General features: G+C 49.5%; 2 protein-coding genes across 3 annotated transcripts; both read right to left on the bottom strand.

The window, feature by feature from the left end:
* Positions 1–387: 387 nt before the first annotated feature.
* Positions 388–14339, bottom strand: UBAP1L (ubiquitin associated protein 1 like). Of its 2 annotated transcripts, none has more exons than XM_069798575.1 (6): positions 13591–14339; positions 10760–10908; positions 8191–8943; positions 6734–6943; positions 2512–2613; positions 388–1561 (listed from the first exon to the last, which is right to left on the bottom strand). In XM_069798575.1, the coding sequence occupies exons 1-6, from the start codon at positions 13604–13606 to the stop codon at positions 1427–1429; spliced, it is 1365 nt and encodes a 454-aa protein (XP_069654676.1). In that variant the 5' UTR covers positions 13607–14339; the 3' UTR covers positions 388–1426. The 2 variants fall into 2 exon arrangements, with proteins under 2 accessions (XP_069654676.1, XP_069654677.1); XM_069798576.1 differs by lacking the exon at positions 13591–14339 and adding an exon at positions 12477–13248.
* A 223-nt stretch (positions 14340–14562) lies between these two features.
* Positions 14563–19122, bottom strand: PDCD7 (programmed cell death 7). Its single transcript, XM_069798577.1, has 5 exons — positions 18318–19122; positions 17170–17308; positions 16616–16852; positions 15891–15978; positions 14563–15497 (listed from the first exon to the last, which is right to left on the bottom strand). The coding sequence occupies exons 1-5, from the start codon at positions 19092–19094 to the stop codon at positions 15380–15382; spliced, it is 1359 nt and encodes a 452-aa protein (XP_069654678.1). The 5' UTR covers positions 19095–19122; the 3' UTR covers positions 14563–15379.
* Between the last annotated feature and the right edge of the window lie 3 nt (positions 19123–19125).

Here is a 19125-nt window from a genome sequence, read left to right as displayed (position 1 = left end):
AAACAGGGCTGGGAGCTCCAAGGAGAGCCTGTGAGCTCCCCATGAATATCTCCCTTGGCCATACAAGGTGCCATTAAAGAAGAGCAGGTATAAAGCATCCTTGGGTATGGATAGGTCAAATCCCCCAAAACCTGGATGCCAAGTTTCCTTGTTGCATCTAGGCAAGGATGAAGGCAGCCATGGAGGGCTGTACCCTCCTGATGGTGTTTGGCACCTACCTAGAGATACAGGGAGAAGGGACATGGTGTTTTAATTCGATGGCAGTACGTTGGGCTGGGAGATCGTTTGGAAGGATACAATGGAAAAATGGTAGTAATGCAACTAATTAAGGATTTTCTCTGCTAGGTTGTGCCAGTTGGCATTTTCACAGGAAAAGACACAAATACATTTCAGAAGAACCCCTCCAACCATCTTTACTCAAAGAAATTGCATCTGTATCTAATTCACAGGAAAATAATACACTTTTATGTGAAAACACTGTCCACTGTTCCACTGCCAAGCCAAGAGACACATCCTGTAAGGTAATCTGTATCTCCTGTTCTCCGTCCTTTAGTTACATACAAAAATTCCCCTGGGCATCTAGATTTTCCTGATCCTGACGCTCGTGCTTAACTTCATTTGGAGCCACTGTCTCCACAGTTTAGGGAAGCATCCCCTGAATTTTCCTGATTTGGGCAGAGCACAAGGGCAGCCAATCTGTTCCCTGTCTCTCTGTTCTGATTTCATGAAACTACCCGAGCACAAACCCTTGCATAAGCCATTTTTCATTGCACTGGATAAACTTCATGTATTTCTAGAGCAAGGGAAGCCTGTTTTCTTTCCTCACCCTCACTGAATTGTGTATTTTTCTCAAGTTTCTCGTTTAAAAGGAGAAGCTAATGTGATCAGACTGGATTTCAATTACAATATTCAACCATGACTAAGTCAGCTGAGACTCTTCCCAAGCAAGGACCAACAAATGTTTCTGCAGAAGCCTTCAGTTTTTATGAAAACGATCTCTTCTGTTGATTTATATAATCTTTTGAGAATCCATATTTGATTGTAGTTGAAAACATGACACCCATCACCCCAGGTGGAGGGAGAAAACTGTGATTTGGGCTTTGCAAAATCTAAGCCGAAGGCGGTTTGGATCTTATTGCATCTAATCTAAACAGCTGAGATGATCAAGGGCGGAGATGCGGGGGTGAAGAGAGAAACAGTCGTGCTATAAAGCCTTTGCCTTAGTACAGTGACAAACATGCTTACGATGGGTGTCCGTAAAATGAGAGAAGACACCAAGCCGGTGCTTTGAAGGTTTATGTCCAGTGAGCCGTGCTGCGCGGGGTGGGGATGGAGCAGCAGAAGGGTAAGTGCTTGCTGACCCACCCAAGTCCTTCGGTGGTCTGGTTTGGAGAGGGGAAGCTGTGACTGGGGTCCAGGATGCTGGTCACTGGGTTTTCATCACGAGCTCTTCCAGTGCCTTCTCCCTCTGATTCCCACAAAGCAAAAGAACTTCTTTGATTTCATTTTGCTGGAAACCCATATCGTTAAACTGAGCTAACAAATGCAAAAATTCAGCTGCCTGGAGGAAGAAGGAAGAGAAAGGAGTGATGTTATCACGGGGTTTTAAGGACGGATTTATTGTAGAGTTACAGCAGAAACAGCATTGGGTGACGAGGCTGCAGCCAGACAACCTGGCCGGGTTGTATTACCGCTGAAGGGCACTCCGACAGCAGAGCGAGGGCACACATACCACTGCCAGCATTTAAAAGTGTGCCTCTACATCAACTTTTAAAATAAGAACTATTTCATAAAGTCAGCCTCTAGCTTCACTTATTCCTTATAAAGTTTAATATGAATTCCATGCAAGTGTTTGCCTGTGTTATAAAGAGACCTGGAAAAGACACTGAGTGCAAGCTGGAATTAATTTGTCCTGCTTCCCCCCTCGCTCAGGCTGGGCCCCAGCACCACAACATCTCCTGGAGCCGCGTCCTCAATAAATAACCCCCTGCCTGATACTGAGACCCGGGCGCCCTCCCGCTGCCACAGCTCTAACGAGCGGTGAGCCGGCAACCCTACGTGCCGTCGGCATCACGTCAAACACCGCCAGCCCAAACTTTAAGCAGTTCTAACCCCCGCCAGGCTCTTCATTACCCCCAGGAGGAGATTGATGGTGGAGACCAACACCCAGCATGCCACCATGGTTCTCCCTGGAGGGTGAATGCAAAGGGGGGAGCCAGGAGGGAAGTAGCGAGCACGGGTGCCAGTGGCCTCAGGGTGAGGGATTCCCCATGTAGGGGCTGAGCGAGCATCGTGTTTGCGGAGCGGGGTGAGAGGATGGATGGGGAAGAGCAATGGAGCAGGTGTCCTTCCCGGGGGGGGGGTCCTTACGGTGACACTGCCCTGGGGGTCTGCCGCTTGCCGGGAGGCTGCATGGGGGACGGCGGAGGCGAAGGGGAGCATGCAGTCTGCTGGAAAAGCAAGCCGGGAGGACACAGCACAAAGGACTGGGCTCTGCTGCCCCGCTCTGACCTTTTTCTCTGAGTACTGGAACATTTCCATGGCCTCCTCTACCTGGCCTTCCTCGTAGCCCTGCTTCAGCAGCCGGTCGCAGGCACCCAGGTAGCTCAGGAACTGCGGAAGACGACAACTGGGGTTAATCCAACCTTGCAGACACAGGAGAAAATGCATTCAGGAGCCCACCTTGCCGCCTCCCAGGGACACACTCATGGGGAGGACCTGGGCCACCATCGTCCTGCTGGTTCCCATCTCATGCTCGGCCAGGGAGGTCTGTCAGTCAGCAGGACTCCCACCGGAGAAGACAACATCTCTCCCAGGGTGGGAATGAGAACAAGGCAGAGGGAGGATGAGGAGGAAACCAAACATCTGAACCATCTGAGATACAAAGCGAAGGCCTCCAGGCTGCGGGGTGAAGCCGAGCCTGTCCCGGTAAGATGTCTACCCTCAGCCGACCCGGCATCCCTTTGATGTGCCGGCGTTCAGGCGCCCAGGGGTTTGCTCCAGGGTCTGAGCACAAAACCCACCCCAGGGGAGACCCATGTGCTGTCATTACTGAAAGTAAACAGTTATTTTTGGCTTTCCTCATTGTTCTTGGAGTGCTGACAGCACTATTCCCAGCGGTATCTTTTAAATACCACGAGAATCATTCACTGTCCAAAACCATATGGGACGGCCAATAATAAATGAGCTATACAATAGCAGGGGGAATAAAAACATCCCACGGGTCTCCCCGAAGCTGTGCCATCTTCATCCAAAGAGAAGCTGATTCATATCTCCCCAGATCCACCAGCGCACAGACCTCCACCCTCCACAGCACTGCCATAGCCAAGGAGAAAGATTCAGTAAAAGACCATAAAACATATGAAAAAGCCAAAAATGTCCCTCAAACATTGAGTTGATCTAGTTTGGCTAAACAGCAGAGTAAGGGTTTTAAGAAATGTCAGCCTTAAGGAGCAGCTTATTAACTCAAAAATGAGATAGTCACTCGTTATTGGCATTCATAACCTGTTTTTATTTTCCCTGTTACCTTACTAACTAAAAAACCCCAGATCACTGCTGTATTTTCTTGCCCTGTTGCGGCAGGGACAGCCGCTCGCTGTGCTCACGGCAGAACACAGACAGTGCTGGCAGCCTGTTCAAGCCTAGCATGAAAACGGTGCCGTTGTCAACTCAAAGATTTTTATCATTAAAAAAATAATATATATATATATATCCTCAAGACTAAACAAAAACAGGTTTTTAAATACTATGACCTGCTAACCCCCTGGGTCTAGAAGTGGCCCCACCACTCACTGGGGAGGAGGAGGAGGTGCCACTGCCCTCTTGAAGCTCCTTCTCCCCTTGTAGCTCTCAAGGAGGCTCCTTATAACACTGAGACGTGGAGTTCCTCCAGTGCAGGCACTCCTAGAGAGCTTGGCTTTATCTGCTACATGGCCAACCCAATAACCTCACCACAAACTGCTCATGTGGGGAGAGACCTCCAGGCTCTGGTAGACCAGTAACCTGCTGATTTATGTCTTCCCTCATTTGCTCCTACTTGATGTTATGTGCAGCAATTCAGCTTTTCACATCAAAGATGAGCATGTGCAGTGACGTAAAGAAAATCCCCCCTCCGGTGGGTTTTTAGCTTCCACGTCCCCATACCACTCTGGCTGACTCCCATCGGAAAGGTCCGTCCCCATGAGGTCCCCTGCTTCAGGTGCTCTAGCAACTGGCTGCTTAAGAAGAGCAAAGCCTTACCACCAACCATTTCACTGACTCACCTGGAACACGGGCTATCCACTGCCAGCACGGAAAAAGCCATGAGCAAATACCACCAAAGACCCAAATGACGATTTCATTGTGGAGGAACAGGGTAAACATCTCCCCAGGCTTGCAGCAAGGTTCAAGCCAGGGATGGAGCTGAGCCTCCAGGGACAGAGGCTCTCCGGGGGGACAGGGAGACCCCAGCCAGCACCACGGCAGACAGCCCTGCTCAACTCACCACTGCAAATGCCACCACCAAGGATGCAACTTCTACAAGCGTCAGAGAGGCTCGGGGAGCCACTGCTGGTGGGGACGGCTGATGCAAGTCTCATAGGAAGTGCTGAAGATCTAGATTGTTGCTTGGGGTGAGACAGCAAATTCTTTTGGAGGAGGAAGGGGGCAGGAGCACATTATGGAAGCACAGCTGAACATATATTTTGCTGTATTACTGACTTCACAAGAGTCTAGCAGTCCATGGGAAGAGGCTCCCTGTCCACACACAGCCAGGAGGTGGCTGGTGCAGTAGGCTGTGTCCCATGGTGAACACTCTGCTCTGAACCCTGTGCTTACGGCTGTTTGGGGAGATGGATGCCGACCAGCTGCAGCCATTTGCTGCTTCTCAGCTCACAGACACATTGAGAGCTCCACAGATCAACGATGCATTTTTGATTGATCAGTGATCACTGATCAAGATGCAATGATGCATTTTTGGTTTAGCCCTTGCCCATGACATCCTGGATGATGAACCTCTGGTGCCTTGAAGCAACTAACCCTGCTTGAGCCTTCTAGAGAGGCTCTTCCACCAAAATTGAGAAGGCATTGCCTCTTTAGGGCAGCAGACTTGCCTTCTTCACCAGGGTGGGCTGTGCCAGTTTGACTTGACACTGCAAAGAAATCTAGCAATTTTTGGCTACCATCTGGTACTACAATCCATCTTCACGGTTGAAGCTGTCATCATCACACACTGAAACCCCACGTGACACCAGCAAGCAATGAAGAGCGCCCACAGCTCTTGTTCTTAACTGAGTTGAAACATATTTTCCAGGAAGGTTTAGCCTAATTTGGTAGATGCAGAAAGAGCTAGGCTTTACGTTTTATCTTGGCTGTATTGGGCATAAAGGGAAAAGATGGGAACTGCTGGTGAAGAAGGCACGGGATATAAGGCAGACCTTGTATTTTGGTGCATTAATCTCTTCTCCAAGGGAATGGGAGTCCTGGTGTTTATACAGAAGGGAGCAGACTGTACCCATTTCCATCCTTAGTAAGATGCACTGCTGCTTCATATTGAAGTCAGCAGCTGCTACAAGATACCCTTGCACGGTTCTGTGCAAAGAACGTGGGCTAGGCTCTGCCCATCTCCCTCTGCCTAAATGAAACCTTTACGAATTGAAGAAATAAAGCTTCCCTTCCCACCTCAGTTTGCAGCAACGATCGCCTGAAGCACCAGCAAGGGTCTGGGGAGGCTGGTCCAGCCGGGGGTGTCTCAGGAGGGAGCCAGAAGCTGCAGGATGACTCAGCCGCAGAGCAGCTTCGTGCACCGACCAGACGGGTAAGAGCTGGCCCACGCAGCACAGGCAGCTCCCCGGGAGCACGGGAAGGAGACTGGCACCCAACAGCGGCTGCTCGGTGCCGTGCCTGCTCACACCTCTGCCCGGGGTCTGCTCCTGCTCCCTGGCATGACAGCCGCATGGACATCCCTCTTGCTAAGCTGCGATCAAGCTCCTTCTCTCTCTGCAAGAGCTACTTGGATAATTTAGCCCTATTAAATCCTCTGCTCGGATGGGCAGGTCCAGCCCCAAGCTTGCCATGCCAGAGGGTCAGAGCCAGCAGCATCCCTCACGGCACAGATGCTCCTAGCCTCCCTGGACCACGGGGGGTTCATCTGGACAAGCAGAGACCTCAGGAATCAGGATGCAGCACAGCGGGCTGTGATGTACTCAGATACCAGGGCTAGGAGGACTTTATATGTTAATTATTTTCAATAAATTCCAGGAAAAGAGCTCTGGGACCCAGCCGCAACGCTTGAATGGAGTCCCTGGTTGTTCCAACATGGGGAACTTGTGTTTTGGAGAGAGCCCAGACAAATCTCCGAGGTATTCGCACAGTCCTGCGCTGACAGGATGAGCCATGGCAATAATCATATGAATCTAACAGCCGGGAAAAAATGATGTGCAAAAAGTTTCCATATACGGGGGCAAAATTTGTACTTCAAAAGGACACCATGCTCCATACAACAGATTGAACAGATAGCGTTACCCAGCTGTTATTACTCGCTGAAAAGCTGAGGGCGACTCATTGCTATTTTATTACAGCAAAAGTGCAAACATATGATCTCATGGAAAACCCCGTCAACTGAGGTCTGATACCAAAGTGGGAAACCCAATGCCATCAGAAGTCCACACCAAGCAAGACAGCCATCCCTTTCTCCATGAAAATCAAGTTTTTCTTTACCAAAAGCTTTCCGCGGTGCCGTGCCAGCTCCACCAACCTGACTTAAGCTTTGCTTTCCAGTCTTCTGGAGGGTGAGGATGGCTTTGTGGGTGGGGTAGCCCAAAGCTATCACAGGCTCGATGAGGTCTCGCTCCTCTTGGCTCAGCGCCGAGAGCAGGTCAGCCGCCGAATCCGGCTTGGATCTGTGGGAACTGAGAGGTCGCACAGGCGTGGAGGCAGGGGGGAGGCAGGCGTAGGGGCTGAGGGACTGCAAGAAAAAAACGGCAGATGGTCTTCTTGCTCCAGCTCATGAAATGATGTTAAATGACCCAGGCTGAAGCAATGCTTTCGAACGCCAGCAGTTACCTTGCTCTCTCCAGAAGAGGAAAATTCCCATACATTGAACAAGCCCCCTTGGGCATCAGAGGAGGCTGGACTTAATTAAATCCAGGCTCAGCTATAGATACAGATCAGAGAAAACAGCACTCAGGAGGGCTCATGGGGCAAAGGGAGCAAAAGCAGCTTCTTTTCCCCGGGAATCCTGGTCATCTCTCCAGCAATAAATGCCATGTTTGTCCTTGACCAGCCAAGCCTGAGGCAGTGCTGCCTGCGGACAGGCGATGCAGCAGCCCAGGCAGGAGGATGCTCCCCTGATGCCCTGTTTACGCCTGCGATGTTTATCAGATGTATTTAGGTTTCTGTTACGAAGCCATCTCCAGAAATGACCTTGCACATGCATGTGCTTGCCCGTGATTGAGGCTTTAGCATTCAGCATGATGCATGTGTAACAGCAGCTGAGCAGGGTGGGCAAGGTACAAATACACGTGGGCATGTAATCTTTCCTTAATTACCCTATGTCTAATGCAACTACATATAAATAACCCGGCCATTCATGTGTCTGGTGGTTTTAATTGTGGGTTTTCAGTAATTCATCTCCTCAATCTCTCAAGTAGCTGGATGAGATGCGGTTTCTTAAAAAACATGGTGTAATTCAGATTTAAGGTGATGGAAAGCAGTATTTACTCCATCACTTCACATCACTGTCTCTATCATTAAATGATTTGTGTTTCTTATAGGACTATGAAGTCCAAAGTTTCCTAGAAAAGACATGATGGCTGTAAGGGGACATCTCCCCATAAACCCCATTTATATCTGTTAGAGGGGGAAAAATGGAGAGGAAAGAGGGAAAAAAATATTTCACTTTTTTTTTTTAGTGTTTCAATTGAAAATCAAATAAAATGCCTTGCTTGTTGGGAAAAAAAGGATGTTTTGCTTAGGACAGAGCAAGTAAATGTACTCCCAGAAAGCTTGCCTTCAAATCCCAGCATAAAAAAGACCCCTTCCTTCGCTTCTTATGAAAACTCGTCAGCAATTTTTCATGGGTTTTGTGCTCCCAAAGCCCCATTTCAGTTCCGTTTTGCTGGCCAGACCCCAGCAAACAGGACCGATTAGACACCCTCCACCTCCCTCCTGTCTCAGCAACAAGCAAAAGGCTACCAGAAGGAAACACCTCACCGGCACTGTGGGCTTATGCCGTTTGATCGGGGGGATCGGGGCGGCCGTGGCCGGAGGAGCCGGCACCAGGGTCCCCAGGTGGGACACGTCCGGGGCTGGCCCGTACTTGATGCTGCGGCTGGTGCGGGGGTGCTGGGGGAGCGGCCGTGGCACCGGGACCCCTCTGCTCTCCCCTGCGGCTCTGTTCAAAGGATGCACCAAAGCAGCCAGCTTCCTCCTGGCTGCTTCCAGCTCGTTCTTCATGTTGTTAAATATCACCATAGATCTTCTCTGCTTGCTCGGGTATGGGCTGGCTGGGTTGTGGCCGCTGTTCTCCAGTGAGGGCTCCAGCAAGCCAGGCGATGTCTTTGGTCGGGTCTGGTAAAAGCCAGGACGTGGAGCCACACCGGTCCCAATGTTTCTCCTCCTGGAAACCTTTTCATCTTTCTCATTCTCTTCCCAGGAGGTGGAGGAGTACTCGTCGTCCTCCGAGTACTCATCCTCCTCGGAGTGCCAGGTCTCGCTCTCGGTGTCTGACAAGGCACCTCTGCCCTTGGGGTGCCCGTAGCTGTCGTCGGCAGCGCTCAGGCTGACGCAGCGCCGCACTGCCCCATCCCGCACTCTCCCCCCGTAGCTGTCGGCAGGGTCCACCAGCAGCAGCCAGCACGGCGGAGCTGTGGGGACAACTTCGGAGGTGACCCGATGCCGGGAGGTTTGCTGCTGAGAGGCCACCTCAACCCAGTAAAGGACTTTTCTTTCCAGTGAGAAGTCGTGCTGTGGAAGAGCAAGAAGCAGCTGGTGAGGGCATCTGAAACCAGACCACGCGGCACGGAGCAAATCAGGCGCTTCACGAGGGCACCTTAAGAGCTGCATCCTTCCCATATTGGTTCCTACTTCCCTGAGCGTCAGGGCTGGCTGCGGGCACTAGGGCTGTAGGATTGGGCACTGCCAGCCTCATCCCCAGAGGGAATCCCCAAATTTATACTTGAAAAAAATCAGGCTGCAAAGTTATTACTATTTTGAGTTGTATCTACAATTCTTTTGATAGGTGTTTTATGCTCGGAGGTGGTTTTGTGTCAGTTCGGCTGCTGCGGAAGGGGACAGCACCCGTTAGTGGTGCCTGGCGGAGCCACCGCTGGCACAGGGGCTCGGGAGCCACCAAGGGGGGAGATGGCACCTTGGGCAGAGGCAGGACCAGCTGCGGGTATCTCCGGCGGCACTGGGGGCTTGGCCAGTCCCAGAACAGAGTCATCGTTTCCACGTAGTCTGGCTTAAAATATAAGCATGTTTGAGACTGAAATCTGAGGGTTTTCCTGGAACAAACAAGCCTTGCCTGTCCCAGAGCTCTCCAAACAAGGTCTCCTCCGGACAGGCAGGCAAGTACATTCACAGCCCAGGAATGCTGTTTTTACTGCTCCCTGCCATGGACCCAAACCAGCCTCCCTGAGGAAAACACCACCACATGCCTTGACAAGGATCAGCCTGGACCACCAGCGGAATCGCTCGGCCTCGTCGGGGAGCACCGACCTGTCCCTGACCAGGGCCAAACCTGGGGCTCGGGGTTTTCCGGGATAGGACGTGGTGGTGGACCACCTCAGCTGGTCCATGGGGATGCAGACCATCACCTGCCTCTACACAGGTGACAAAAAAAATGCGTGCATTAAAATTTCCTTTGGAGAAATTGCTTAAAATGAATAACACAGCAACTCTTCATGTTAAACATGTCCTGTGGATTTGGGAGGTGTCGTTTTGGGGGGAGGGATGAGCAAGGCTGAACCAGCGAAAAGGCAGATGTGGGGTTTACTGCTGGTTCACCCATCACCAGGAGCGATCAGAGGCTGTTTGGGATCACCCAGATCGCCTTCTTCCCGTGAAGTGCACTGACCCCATCTACGGGTAAGACTACTTAAGGCTGAAGAAGCAAAGTATTTCTGAAATCATCTTTGACTGGAGCTGGGCTAGCACTGCCCATAGGCTTGGAGAGCCAACTCCACACCTTCAGAGTAACTGTACAGGGAAAGACTTCCTACCCCCTTCCAGAGCACAGACAGCTTCTTCGAATTGCTGTGCCGGGGTTTAAAATTGGTGACAAAGCTGTTAGAGCAACAGGTGTAGATTCAAAAGCAGTTTAGGACTGAGCAATGTGGAAGATCACAAAGCACTACAGGATATTTTTAATATATATATACACACGTATTATATATATATATGTTGCCAGCACAGGTAGTGTTGCCTGCTTACATCTCTGTTAGATTTATTAATAAATATTATTAATAAATGAGATGGTGATGATTCCAGAGCAGGAAACAATTCCAGAGCAGAGCCTGAAGTTTGTCCTCCTATCCCAGAAAGACCTAACCCAACCCTCCTGCTTGGATGGGATTAAAAAAAAAACAACCCCAAGCCTATCCCTTCCTCACTCCCACCCACCACAATTTGTCCTCACCTCCTCCCCCTCCTGCAAACCATCCAATTAAGAGGAGAGGTTTCCCTTCCCATCTTTCACAAGAAAAGGCAAATGCCGCTGACATCCCTTTGAGCATCCCAGCAGAAGCGAATCCGGGTGCAGATGCAAGCAGAGGTGACTCACCATGGTGCTCATGAGGATGTCGGCACAGTCGGGGAGCTCGATGGCCGGGGCAGTGATTAAAGTGTTTTCTCCCGAGTCGCCATCAAGGCTCCTCGCCATCCGGAAGGGAACTTCATCCAGGTAGCTCATCGCCGCTGTCTGATTTCTTGCTGCCAGAGGAAGGGAAGAAACAAAACTGTAAAAGGCAGGACTAGCACCTTTTAAGTTGGGTGGAAGGAGAGAAAGATGAGCTACTTCAAGTGACACCGGTAAAAGGAACACAGCCCTTAGAGATGCTGCCAGCCAAGTAAAAACCACTGCGTGCAATACCCAGATTTGCAAACTCTTAATTACTGATACTGGGAAGATTGGTCTGAACTAACCTTTGCTTTTCTGAGCTTTAGCCAGCAGGACCTGACCAAGCTTACAGCTTCATTTGGCAGAGATCCTGAGTGTTTTTCTCCCCCGTTTCCACCTCCGTGCATGACCCACTGCTTCCCATCCCTCCTCTCGCCTCTTCTTCTCCCTCCGCTGCCCATCACATGCTCCCTTTCCCAAGCTGGGGACAGACCGAGCACTTTTTCCAGTTACAGAGGCAGAAACCGCAGCCAAGGAGGACACCTCGCAGGTCTCCTCTCTCTGTGTGACCCAAGAGCAGCCGTGGTCATGGAGCTCAGGCATTCAGCCACGTGCTGCTAAGCCGTCACACGCAGCAGCCCGGGGGACCTGGGGCGAGGGCATCCCCTCCAGTGCCGCAGCAGCTTACTGAGAGCCAGACAAGGAGGCTGGTGCGTCAGGCAAGCTTCGGCATTAGAGGGATGTCGAACGAGCCATTTTAAGGCCAGATTAGCTTTCAAGAACCACGTATTCATTTTAAGTGGGGTGATGTTTTTAGATCAGGAATAGCAGGGGAGACTAAAATTTCTGAGGAACTGGGAATGGTGGCATGGAAAATATTACTGCAATAACATAGCCACCAGCTCTGTAAAAATGTCTCAATTTAGTAAAAAGCCACTACTTGCTGCATGAAGCCTCAAGTCCCCAGCTTCCCAGTGAGGACAGCATGCAAAATAATTTCCTTTATATACTGTCAACTGGCAAGAGTTGATGCTCAGTCTTCCACTGAATTCCGGTACCTGCAGCATGTGCCTGTTCATCCCAAAGTCCTCAGCAGTCACCCTCAAGACAAACAGTAAATACTTGGTGTGACACCCTGAGTGCTTTTACCAATTTAGTTTTTTCCTTTAAAAAGAAATGGCTTTTATAACAATGAGGATAAACACTCCACGAAAAGAAAATAAGCAGATGAATGTACACAAGGAAGAAAAAGCTGCCTGTTTAATGCAAAAGTAAGGGTCTATAATGGGGAATGGCATTCAAGGTCATTTATTACATTAGCAAAGGACTAACGAACTGCCTCTAGACCACAAAGGAAGAGTGACACGCACAATCACTCGGTTCAGCTCAGTTGCTCTTATCAGAATTACAAAAGTTGTCCTTCGCCTGCTTATGCCAGGAGCCTTAATACCCAGGGCTGTAGCGCAGGCAGAGCTCCTAACCAGCTTTGCAGCTCCCGCACATGTACGGCTGCTAACACGCGACACGGACAACGTGTTGGGAGCCTTCACGGAGCCAGGCCATCTGCTCCCCAGCCTAAGAGGGCTCCATGTAAGTTACAAACCACATCAGCAGTGACGAAGACAACATGCGAAAAGATCTGCAAGTGAAGCCACCTTACCCCAGCTTTCTCCCACTCCTCTGCGTGGCTGTGCAGCCCCTGCCTGCGAGAGGGACGAACCCTCCTGGCAGCTTACACTGTAAATCAACTCTTCCCAAAAGCTGTTGGCTTGGTTTCAGATGGGATAGAGTTTATTTTCTTCCTAGTAGCTGGTATAGTGTTATGGTTTGGATTTAGTATGGGAATAATGTCGAGCGAGCAGCGGCATGGTGCTTAGTTGCTGGCTAGGGTTAAACTACGACAGCTGTGTAGCACAAAGGTGCAAAGGAAAAGAGTATCTCATCGCCTGTCACCTAGAATGGCTTCACTTGGTTTTAAATGCCACTTAAAGCGATGGAGACGGGCAGTGAATGCATCTGAAACCACAATGAAGAAAATACGGAGAGATTATGGTACTGCATCTCACTGTATTTCACTGCATAAATACCGTGCTCTAAGAAAGGCTCCCACAAGTGTTAACTCCCCAACACACTATTCAGAAAAGAAGGACATTGGGGTGAGCAGCGATGACAATGAAAAATGCTACTAGACAAGACTTAAAGAGGGTCAGTCATAAACACCAATTTGCACCAGAAAGCAACTCCTACAAGGGTTCTGAGCTCATCGGCTTCACGCCAGCCCTGCCTGCTTTCACATCAAAGATACAGGCTGGCAAACGAACAAATTTGTACCCAGAGGAGGATGTGCCTTAGATCCACGAGAAACCTGAACTGTACTGGGACCAGGGAAGGAATAAGATGCAAACGAGTCTCAGAAACTCATAGCTGACCCTTCTTTTCTTCTGGGCTATAGTAATCTTTTAAAACATAAAAATAGTAGGAAATACTACACTCTGACAAATTTGCATCTTAAATATGAATACACAAGGTTTTTTTAAGAATTAATACCCTGTCTCCATGTATTCTACAAGATTCTAAACAGTCCTCTTCCATCTGTGGCTTCAACATCTCCCTCACTAAAAACATAAAACATTTTAATGCAGATGTCATTAGACAAGAGCAAATTATGTAGAACAAACCACAGAAAGCTTGAGGGATTGAAAGACACCTAAATGTGCATCATCCGCTGGCATTTTCAAGTTCTATTTTTATTAACAATATGAAGTTATCCTTACCGTCCGATGAAATCATGGAGCTCTTCTTGCAGGGCAAGGAGAACAGCGGTGCTTCTACGCTTCCTGCTTACCTACTGCTCGGTTCTTTAAATTTTTGCAGTGTCAGACAAGCATCTGACTTTGACAGTTTTAGGATTATCGTAGCTTAAGCGGTTAGCCTGTCCCATCAGACGTGCTGATGGGATAAGGAGCCTAACTATTTAAGCAGAGCATTCTCTGGTCACTAAGCTTCCCAAACTGAAAATGTTGTTTCTGCAATTGTTTTTATGCTATTTCAACTTCGGCTTTTTCATCAGGTAAGACTCCCCAGGATCTGACCCAGCCATAGCTCTTGGAGTAACAAGATGCTAGAAGTGACAGTAGGGATGGGAGGATGTACGGACATGCAAATCAGAACCCCTGCCTAAGAGGACTTCATGGTAATCTGTATTTTGGGGGGCTACAGGCAGGCAATGGACATGTCAGCAAGAACTGCAAACTTCCGCACACAGATTAATTCTAACTCTGTGAAAAATTACTAGTTCATGTGCTCTTACTAACAGAAATCAATGCAAAGCTTCAGCCCAAGAACTATTAACATTATATATAAAGGCCCAAGTGTTGAATTTAGGCAATTACGTTGCCTCCTCCATGAATTACACAATGTTGTGATGCAAGGAGGCAAGGAATTGGAGAGATTAAATCCATTCCCACACATTAGGGCTAAGTAAGAGTAACAACTGCAGCTCTGGGAAGGCGCCACGACAATCTGCGTAGACCAGCAAACGCCCGAACCCATACAGCCTGTCGCTGTTTCAGCCAAACTGTCCAGAACATGGAAGGCTTTGAAATCAGATGCCTCTGTCACCTTGTAGGAGGGAGAAGTTCCTTCACACAAACCTTTTGCCAGCAATTCTCTCCACACTGCAGTCGTATTTGATGCCAAGTACTACAAGTCTCTCCCTTGGAGTAAAAACACTTCCAACAAAAAAATTCCATTTTTCTCTATTTATTCTGTACAAAAAACAACTTACAAAATAAATCTGCATTTTTTAATCAAATACTATATACATGATCCGTCCCTATACAAAAATAGCTATATAGGCAAAAACAAGTACAGTAGGTTAGACTTCAGGTTTTATTGTTTTTTTCCAGCAGGCTTATTCATCAAATTTATATATATTCACATGGCTGTCTGACCTATTTCACCACAACTGGGAATTTTTTCCATGTTGTGGTACCAGTTTTAGTCCACAAAAGTAAAATGTCAACAGCTGCTTTAATCAACCTTGAAAAATCCTGTCTTGTTTGTACTTCAGATTTGTTTAAACTTGCAGTAGGTTCGTTTCTACACACAAAAATACAGGAACTATTTTGACAGTAATGCCTGACATGCTTCATTTAAGAAGAAAAACATGTTTACTAGTTATCTCATTTATTTTTGATAAACTTCTTGATATCTGGAGATTTCATCATCTGGATTTAGGCTTATAAAGATAAAAGCCACTAAAAATAGGATGTTAATACTGGCACAAATACCCTTGTCAGCAATGTTTCTTTATTAAGATTGAGATGCGTTAACAAAACTCGCAGCGGGACTGTAGGCCACAAGAGCCCTAGCAGCTTTGGGCTTGCTCAGGTATTTCCCTGCAGAGTCAGACGGCAAAAACAGTTCTTACGCTTTTCTTCAAGACACTACAGTACCTGGCTACCAAAACAGAGGATGAGACTTCCTCCTCAGACCCTCTCATGTTTACATGCGCAATTATAATGAAACATTCCTCCAATGTTAAAATAATTTATTACTAAATTATCTGACAGCAGTGGCCCAAGTGTCATTTGTGGGGAGACTCGGAAGAACCCATCCTGGAGGGATGCAGCTTCCTTCAGGGTGATCAGCTGGCACCAAGTACTGATCCCATTCATGCCTTTAACAGAGAAAGCATTGTTTGAGAGGAGAGCTGGTATGACTTTGGTAGTAAGACTTATTATATACCCACAGAGGTATTTTTCCATACTGATCAATACACAAACCACTTTAAATTGTACTCTGAAACTTGTTTTTCAAAACGTAAATGTGAAAATTATATGTACTATTCCATTAAATGGAATGGTTATGCACGGAAGTGCACTCTGCCTCACACGGGCATCTGTTGGATACAACTCTTACCAAGCTTGATCCTTAGCTGAAAAAAACCAGGACAATTCACTGCATAACCTTATTTGGAAGTTAGTGAACCAAAAGGGACCATAATTTTACAATCTCGACAAACAATACTTGTCATCTTTGATAATAAAATAAAGACTTTGTTTGGTTTTACCTGATCTGGATTAGAGCTGCTACAGAATGCTCAGCTTGTAAGTAATACTCTCTGAAGGGCTGCAATAGGTGGGCTAGAGGAAATTCATCTGTTAAAACACCAATACAGAAATCGTTCAATAAACCAGAGAGACCTTTGGTTTTAGAAAGTCTTAGAAACCCCAAATTTGCCAACTCATTTGCTACTCCCCAGCTGTAACTTGAAATCAGTTCCCTAGGTAATACATTAAGGACATGTTTTGCACGTCTCCTCATCCTTACCAGAGCTGTCAGAGGCAAGTCAAGGCCAGCAAAATTTTTCCTGCCTCCATCATCTAAACAAAGGGAACATATGGACACTGAATCTTTACAGATTACCCGAGTGGCACTTACCAAATCACCAGACTAAAGCATCTGTTGGGTGCTGGAAGTCTTCAATCTATTCTGTTTATTCTCACTTCAGCTTAATCTACAACCTCTTCTTGCAAAACATTATGAAATTGGCTTGAGATATACTGCAGTCTACACTGAAGAGCTAAACAGTTCTTCTAACATCACATGTGTTAACAGCACACTACGTTTATGCCATCTTTTCCTCAGACCACAAATTACTCCAGTGGATGATTTCTTTCTCAACTATTTTTGTGCCTGCATTTTAAACCCAGTGCCTATGAGATGGGGGGTGGGGGGGGGGGGGTGGGGGGGGGGTTGGAAAAATAACTGTTAAGTATGGCATGCAGAATTTACCTGGATCTCCAAACAGCTTGGAATCAATTTCGAGTTTCTGCTGTAGTAGTTTTTCCCTTTCCTTCTTCTGTTTCTTTTCCATTTCTCTCTTCCTTTCCTCCTCCTGTTCTCCCTCCAACATAACTCTTAAGGCTCTCTCCTCAGCTTCATACAGCTCTGTGCGATTTTTCAGCAACGTTTTGAGACTCTCCACCTGATTTTCAAATGCTTCGTCTGCTGAGGGGGGTGGACAAACACCTAAAAAGAAAGAGAATTAACTTTAAATTTTCAAATTCAGAAGGGGCTGTGTTATCAGACTTGAGAGCGGAGCTGGCAAAATCTCAAGAGGAACATGAGCTTAACCTTGCTAACAGCTATCTTACTGGAATAATTCTATCAAGAAAGAGCTTGGAAACGTAGGAACACTACCACTGTATTCAGCATTTTATAACTAAAATCACTAATAAAGAAACAGCTTTTTCAAGCTGCACCTTGCTAGTCGGCACAGGGCATGCACATCATCTTATTTCCTGTGTGCACAATTTTAAAAGTTTGGTAAAAATCTCGTAATTAACCTTTCCTGCCAGCGGCCTCTTTTCTCAGTTTGCGAAGCTTTTCTAATGCGCGCAGGATGTCCACCATCCTCTTTGTGTCTGCTTGTTTCTTCCGTACTTCAGATAAGACGCTGTCTGCAGCAGCCTTAAGTTCTTGTTCCTATGAAAGAAAGAAAAAAACAAGACACTATGTGTGAAATATCCCACGTAGACAAGAATGAAATGGTACTTTCAAAAAGATTAACGAAGCACTGGAAATCAGAATAACTTCCTAGTAACAGAGCCGTTGCAAGTTAAGTCAACCATCCAACCTTGCCTTTCTGTGAAAAAGCTAAAACATGATAGACTTCAGGAAACAAAAAAAAGAATGCTGAGCAACTCACAAATTTGGGCCAAATGGGTAATGAATTCATAAAGCCTGATAACCTTTAACCACAGGAAGTTAGGAAAAACATTAACAATGAACATAAACCAGCCCGACTCTACAGCTCAGCAATTGAAGACGATTAACGTGCCACAGTCCAAACACAAAACCTTTCCCAACAGCTGCTCTGTACCATCCCAGCGGCAGACCTAGCACCAGCCGAAGGGTTGCTCTTTAGCCAACAGTCAGCACAAAGATGCTCACAGCACTTCCCAGCAAGCCCAGTTTGAGGTTGGTTTTTTTTTTGCCTTGGAGCCGTTTTACTTCCCAGGGAGACCCAAAAGCTTGCAAACAACAAGCTTTACAAGTACGAAGCCAGCAGGCAAGGCTTACGGTTACCGAAACGGCGCTGACCACCGTAGGGCTGCTGTGAACAGCTTGGCGCAGGCTGGGGCCACCGAGGAAGACCTCCACGCACAACCGAGAGTTGAGAAACCTTTCTGTCCCAACTGCTAAGGCCTAGGACACGAGCGTGGCAAAGCTGAGATGCCCGCCAAGGCTTTTAAGGAAGAAGCAGGGCTGCAGGCCTCGCAAGCAGCGTGTCTCCAAGCAAGCCGAACCCGTGCAGCACCCAGGTGGCACCTACTGAACCGCGGGGGGCCGCAGCCAGGTGCCGGGCAGGCGAGCCCCGTTACCGGCAGGTCTCCCCCGGCTCCGCCACGCTGCCGCCCGGCGCCCCAGAGGGCGTCCCCGGGAAGCCACACTGCAGCCGGGGCAGGCAGGACCAGGCCGCTCGGCGCCGTACCCGGTTCTTCTCCTCCACCTCCTGGATGCACTTGGCTCTCCACTGGTCGATCTTGGCCTCCCGCTCGGCGGCCCGGGCCGCCTCCTCCTCCCTGGCTGCCTTGGCTTCTTGCTTCCTCCGCTGCAGGCGCAGCCTCCTCTTCCTCGCCCTCTCGGCCTTCCTCCGCAGGGCCTCCCGGTAGCCGGGCTCCCTCAGGGGCCGCACGACCTCCCGCAGCTCCCGCCGCGCCTCCTCCGCCTCCTCCCGCGCCTGGGCCCAGCCCGCCTCGTCCCCCTCGGCCTCCCGCCGCCGCAGGGTCCAGCAGAGCGAGGCCAGCCGCGCCACCCGCCCCAGCGCTTCCACCGCCAGCTCCCGGGCGCTGCTGGGGCTGGCGGCGGCGGCGGCGGGCGGCGGCGGCGGCGGCGGCGGCGGGGGGGGAGCGGCCCGGCGCCGGCCCAGGAACTGCGACAGCCACAGCTCGTCCTGCTGCCGCTGCGCCGCCGCCTCCTCCTCAGCCAGCGGCCGCGGCGGGAACGGAGGAGCCGCCGGGAAGTAGGGGCCGCCGCCCGGAGGGAAGCGCGGCCCCGCTTCGCCCTCAGGCCCGGCCGGCGGCGGCGGCGGCAGCGGCGGTAGGAGGAAAGGCGGGGGCGCCGCCGCCGCCGCCGCCGCGAAGGGCCCCGGGCGGGCGGCGGGGCCGGGGAAGGGCGCGGCGGGCGGCGGGAAGGGCCCCGCCGGCGGCGGGAAGGCCCGGAACGGCGGCGGCGGGAAGCGCCCGCCGAAGGGCGGCGGCTGCGCCATGCTGCCGGCCTCGGCCCAGCGCCGCCCGCGC

The sequence above is a fragment of the Haliaeetus albicilla genome, chromosome 12 (genome assembly GCF_947461875.1).
Source record: "Haliaeetus albicilla chromosome 12, bHalAlb1.1, whole genome shotgun sequence".
NCBI classification, from domain to species: Eukaryota; Metazoa; Chordata; class Aves; order Accipitriformes; family Accipitridae; genus Haliaeetus; species Haliaeetus albicilla.
Note: the sequence above shows the minus strand (reverse complement) of the source record. Positions and strands in the feature narration are given on the sequence as shown.

Excerpts from the sequence above, each read along its gene's own strand:
- PDCD7 (XM_069798577.1), bottom strand. The coding sequence starts at position 19,094 with ATGGCGCAGCCGCCGCCCTTCGGCGGGCGCTTCCCGCCGCCGCCGTTC. Across the intron at positions 16,853-17,169 it reads AGAGGCCGCTGGCAGGAAAG|GTGTTTGTCCACCCCCCTCA; the intron begins GTTAATTACGAG and ends CTTTCTTTTTAG. Across the intron at positions 15,979-16,615 it reads CAAGCTGTTTGGAGATCCAG|ATGAATTTCCTCTAGCCCAC; the intron begins GTAAATTCTGCA and ends GTGTTTTAACAG.
- UBAP1L (XM_069798575.1), bottom strand. Across the intron at positions 8,944-10,759 it reads ACATCCTCATGAGCACCATG|CACGACTTCTCACTGGAAAG; the intron begins GTGAGTCACCTC and ends GCTCTTCCACAG. Across the intron at positions 1,562-2,511 it reads TCCAGTACTCAGAGAAAAAG|GCAGCTGAATTTTTGCATTT; the intron begins GTCAGAGCGGGG and ends TTCTTCCTCCAG.